This window comes from Salvia miltiorrhiza, chromosome 1 (genome assembly GCF_028751815.1).
Source record: "Salvia miltiorrhiza cultivar Shanhuang (shh) chromosome 1, IMPLAD_Smil_shh, whole genome shotgun sequence".
NCBI classification, from domain to species: Eukaryota; Viridiplantae; Streptophyta; class Magnoliopsida; order Lamiales; family Lamiaceae; genus Salvia; species Salvia miltiorrhiza.
In genome coordinates, this window is record NC_080387.1 from 27,751,468 (window position 1) to 27,757,277 (window position 5,810).

Below are 5,810 nucleotides of genomic sequence, written 5' to 3' on the forward strand. Positions count from 1 at the left end.
TTTTCTGATTGCTAGTCAATCACTAAAGATTTTATGTTGGATGAAATATGAACTTATATGGAGATTAATGAGTGGTCAATAAAGAATCTATTACTTGTGAGACAAGAGAATTTCCTATAGTTTTCATTGTTCATAACTTGAAGACCTTGGCCAGGGCATAATGAATTATGATTCATTAAAGAGTTATTGAATTCAATTGAAAATATGATTATTGGATTATATTGAGTTTTCGATTTAATTCCATACTCAATATCCAATTGGGAAATTAGATGATAGAAGGACTGTACGTGTATGACGATTCATAATCAAAATAGGTTTACTCGCTATTTCACACAGTGCTAGATAGCCATGCTACTTGCTAGATGTTCCCATGGTTTATAGGCTCTTGAAATTAAATAGTTCATTTCAAGTGAATTAATTTATCAGATAAATTAACTAAGTTGTAATGTGTTACAAACCTATTACTGGTGCTGGTTGTGAACCTAAGAGGGTCACACACAAATTAGTGTAACGTGTCAGATTGAATTGATTTAAATAGTTAAATCCAATTAATTAATTCGATTAATTAAATTGAGACTTGTTCTAAATTAATGAGTTAATTTAGATATTCAATTAAATTAGTTTTATTGAATATAATCGGATTAACAAGTCTGATTCTATATTAAATTAATAGGATTAATTTAATTAGAGATAAAGTTAATTAGATTAATTTTAAATCTAATAAAATCAGATTTATATATATATGGATATATATAACTGTATCCGGATATAAGATATCCGGATTGGAGAAGAAGAAAATAAAAAAGCGTCTGTTCACTAGACGTAACCGCAGAAGGATTTTAATTTCCATAATTTCCATAATTAAGGGAATTAATCTGCAGTGATTATTTGGGGAACGTGTTTCCTTAAATTCAATGGTCTTCTGCGTTTTATTCCCTCTCTCTCTGCTCTCGCCGCTCAGTCTTTTTCGAGTTTTCTGATTTCTCCTGAACACAAGAGTGATTAGTTTTGCTAGCGAAAAACTTCTCACTCGACACGAACACTAAGTGTGGACTTGATAGAGGGGATACGCTTGGATCCCTGTGAGCAACCGATTGCTTCCATACCCGACATCAACCGGAGAGCGAAAAGGTATGAGATTCTACTCTCGCTCTCTCATCATGTTAACGTGAAGTCGTTAATGCCGTTGGAATGAAATAATAGTTATTTCATTTATAATTTCAAAAAAAAATTATTTCCGCTGCGTTTTTCGAGCCGATCCCAACAGTAGGTTGGTGTGGTTTGATCTATGTAAAAGGTTAGAAATAAATTGATATTTGAGGGAGGTGTTTTTGAGGTGGCCAAAAAGGTTGAGAAAATTAAGATTAGAGTTTGGTCTTATACATCCCTAAAGGATAAGAAATCATGTAATGCTACGATGGTAAATTGAAATTTCGATCCTAGATCTTGTTTGAATTTGTAATTTCCTGATTCGCTTTCGAGGTTTTCTCCTCTTGACTGTCTTGAGCTTGTTTTGTTGTAAGGGTTGGAGTATCCTTTGTACTCTCTTTTAAAATATTTCTCTTTTTCTGATTAAAAAAATTATTTTATTTCCGAAAAATTCCCACTATTTTAAGAATAATAGTAGAAGTTATATTTGTGGTTGCCAAAACTAAAAAACAAAACAAAACAGAATTTAAAATGTACTGTTTATCATGTGAATCTTGATTTTGTTGAGATAGACCAACGATATCCGTTAACAGGTAAAGTCAGTCATGTGAACCGTAAACGCACGTCACTATCCTGCGATGCAGCCAAGCCAACCATAAAAACAAAGATTAATTTGTTTTGGCAAAGTAGATGTAATATTTAGTTTTTAATTAATATTATTTTTTTATTTAATTAATGCATAAGCTATAAAAGTTTAAAATTTGATTCGAATTAAATTTTTGAGGTACCATATTAAAGTTTGCCTATTTTATTTTGTATTTTTCCTTTTCTTCTCTTAATTTATATTTGACGCACCTTTTATACTTCTATTATATTTTGTTGTTACTCCTTCCGTCCACTAATTCAAGCCCTGTTTGCCTTTTTGGTTCGTCCACCAGTTCAAGACCTATCTATTTTTAGTAAGTATTTATTCATATTTTAATCACAAAAGTACACTTTCTCACTCAATTCATGCATTTTTGCTTTGACTTTAATAAAATGTGGGTCCCTTTCTCCACTCAATTAATAAAATTATATTTTTTCTTAAAACCCGTGTTTCCTCTCCTAGGCCTTGAATTAGTGAACGAATGGAGTATTATTTTTCTTTTTTCTTTTTTTTTCTTTAAAAGAAAAGAAGAAGAATCTATGCATTTAAAAGAAGGGGGAAAAATTAAAAAGGAAAAGAAAAAATAAAAGCAAAGAAACGAAAAATGAAGTAGAAAAGAAGCACCAAAAACAAAGAACAAAAAATTAAAATAAAAACAATTTTAAATGTGGCCCGAATTTTAATTGTCTAAATTCCAAAAAATTCAAAATTTATGTATTAATTAACCAAAAAATTAATGTTAGTTAAAAATTAATATACTCGTGTATTCACTGACAATTAAACCAACTTCCATTCCTGCATTAAATTTAATTTGTTTTTATTTTATTTATTAAGACATCTTTTATATATTGTCAAGGTAAAAAAAAAAAACTAAAATGCAAAGTAGGTACTAATAATTTTCTAATTAATATGGGTAATTTACAGATTATATATTCAACTTAACAAAAATATCTATCTTTTTTACTCGAATTGGATCGTCTAATTACTCTTGGATTTCAATGCTAATCGAGTTATGTAAAACTACGAATGTGTATGTCTATGTAAAGATGATGAGGCTATTAAAAGCAATATCATAGATTAGGCACAAATTATGTTTTGACTTATTGAGTTAATGATTTTGTGTAGAAGAAGAGATTATTGTATTTGGAATTACTTTTTACAGGGCGATAATTACGGGACATGTGCTTCGCTGCTTGTTTTCAAACCTCAATTTGCTCCACTTTTTCTTCCAACCTTAATTTTAGCAGGTAACCTTTTGACTATGGAATATGGAATGAAATTCAGTATATCATACTTGATGTCTTTGTGTCTTATTTTCAATTTTATTTATTTTTGTAAATATATTTTTTTAAATTTTAATTTTATATGCTTTAGTTTAATTTTGTGATGATTAATTAGGATTTATTCTATGAAGTTAGGGTATATAATTATTTTTATCATTTAATTGGGAATTACCAATTTCCGTTTTAAAATCACTCTTGATTAGTCTATTCTCTTATGCAGTATAACCTAACATCAACTAGAAACAACACCAAACAACTAGGGATCAAATTTTTAATTTTTGTTTGAGAATTAACTAGGGCTCAAAATTAACTTACTATAACTTAAATTTATAGTATATTTAATGGAAAATTTGATCTAGAGTTTGACATCGTTAGACTCGTAAACAAAATCACGAATAACATAAAACTAACACATAAGAATTCCCATATCATTTTTTTGGAGGAGTAACGATATTGTCGATCTCTTTGTAATGTTAGATGACGTATACTAACATATTAATAGATATCAATTTAACACGGTCTAAAAAAAATATATGAATTTAACTGAAGAATAGACATATCATGAGGTGATATATATCATTTAAATTTGATTAGCTTAATCATAAGTCATAATATAATTAATGATATAATTTAGATTCATATCTGAGCGAGTAATTTACCCATTGCCCGTTTCTCTGACGACGATTGTGGCGATGGAAGAAAAGGGAGCAGAACACGACTGTCGTTTTCTATAAGATCGAATATAAAACATATATGCTCAAATTTGTTGGAGATGGTCTTGGGTACAATCGGGTGTACCCTACAACCGGGTTGCACCCTCACTTAGATCCTGACCTGTACCCTGATTTGAATCCGTATCCTAACCTGAACCTTATAAATAACATTACTTTGGGTGCGGGTCAACCTGATTGTACGTTATACCTGGTTATACCCAAGTAGAATTAAAAAAAAAAAAAAAGGAAATAGAAGTTTGAGATGAATAATCAATAGGGACGCTCTCCGATATAATTGCCGGGAGGATCATAGTTACAAGTAATAAAGGTCCAACCATCGGGACAATGAGTATGAGCACAGCCGAGGCATTTGGAGTCTCCCCACATAACCTGCGTGTAGTGCCGGCAATCAAGGCCGCCGCCGATGCAGTCGCCGGTATTCTCATCGTAGAGAGGCTTCTCGTCGAGCCACATGTCCACAGCCTCCTTGGCGCTGACGTTCCAGCTCCCCGCCGCTAGGTTCTCGCCGTAGGGCCCATCGGAATGCTGCATTGCGCAATCCGCAGAGCGCACGTGGGCATATTCCCTGGCGTACTGAGTCAGCGTCTCGTTCCAAACAAGGGGTCCCACACCCACCGTCGCTCGGGCCACGTTGTGTGCATTCACGTAGTCTTTCGGCCGATTTTGGGCATCCGCCAATCCCATCATCACCCATACCAACACCACAATCACATTTTTACTCATCATCATCTTCCTATTCTTTCAGTATATGGCATTCTTTTCACTTCCATATTACTTTTTATACATTCAAACATCATTTCCTAAATTCAAGGATTGCCAACAATGGATTCCATGGTCCAAACAAATTCACTTATTTTATGCACACATTACTTATTATATAGTACTAATATTTATTCAATAGATATATATATATATATAATTGCTTTAATTAGGGTTGCTGCTACGCAAAATCACGAATAAACATAACGCATAAGCGTTTTCATATCATTTGAGAGCTCGGATACATGTATAATTTCTATAACTCATCTTCTGCTAACATGCACGTTGATCGTTGGAAATCTCCATTGTGTTTATATTCTTCATACACAACACACTCATATATTTATAAGCATAAGATTTCTTTAATTGTTATTTTTTGATTTATTTGTCAATTCACATAATATGGAATTTATATTTAATTTGTTATTTACGTAAACTATTTGAGACGGAACATGGTAAGAATTTTAAATATACAGCTTCATGTGGGCTAGCTCGTCAATAGAAATACTATAATATTCATAAAAAAATTTGATTTTTAGGTTAATCGGTTGGGTCCTCCGTCAATGGGCCTTGCCTGCTGTTCTTTGAGGCATAACTAAATAAAGGGCAAAAGTTTTTTTATATATATATATAATTATTATGGAAACTCACCATTATTTTTGAGCAACTGGATAGATTCTTGCTCATTGTTTGCGTTAACATGACTGCATGAAATGAATAACTATGATTTTCCACCACTTCATAAGAGGATCAACATTAATATATATATAAGCGCTAGATTGAAAATAGTCCTTAGACTATAAAATAGAAATAATTGTTTATACCGCTACGAGCATTTGTTTTAAAATATTTATTGTGCTTTCTAAACAAAATAAGTGCTCGTAGCGGAATGACTATCTTGAAAATCATGTTCAAGGCAGTCATTCCGCTGCAAGCACTTGTTTTGTTTAGAAATCAAAATAAGCGTTTCTCATTGTGATCTTTATATGTAAATTACATTTTTTGCTCATTATAATCATTTTCAATTTATAAAGTGAGACTTCTTTTATGTATTGGAGTTTTCTTTCGGTTTAGGCAAACATTCGATCGACCTTTATGAATTTATTTCCTTTTTCTTTATTCCTGCTTCTTAATTTCCTCCCTTGGTCATGATTTCCCGGATTAGCTATCCTTAGTTAAACTCGATTGTAACAGATAGTCCATATTATTCTCATTATTTATTAATTAGTTAATTTATAC

General features: G+C 31.6%; 1 protein-coding gene across 1 annotated transcript; it reads right to left on the reverse strand.

Moving 5' to 3' along the window:
- Positions 1–4,047: 4,047 nt before the first annotated feature.
- On the reverse strand, positions 4,048–4,576 carry LOC131017962 (basic form of pathogenesis-related protein 1-like). The gene has a single exon (XM_057946722.1). It carries the CDS (start codon positions 4,539–4,541, stop codon positions 4,062–4,064), a length of 480 nt encoding a protein of 159 aa, XP_057802705.1. The 5' UTR covers positions 4,542–4,576; the 3' UTR covers positions 4,048–4,061.
- Between the last annotated feature and the right edge of the window lie 1,234 nt (positions 4,577–5,810).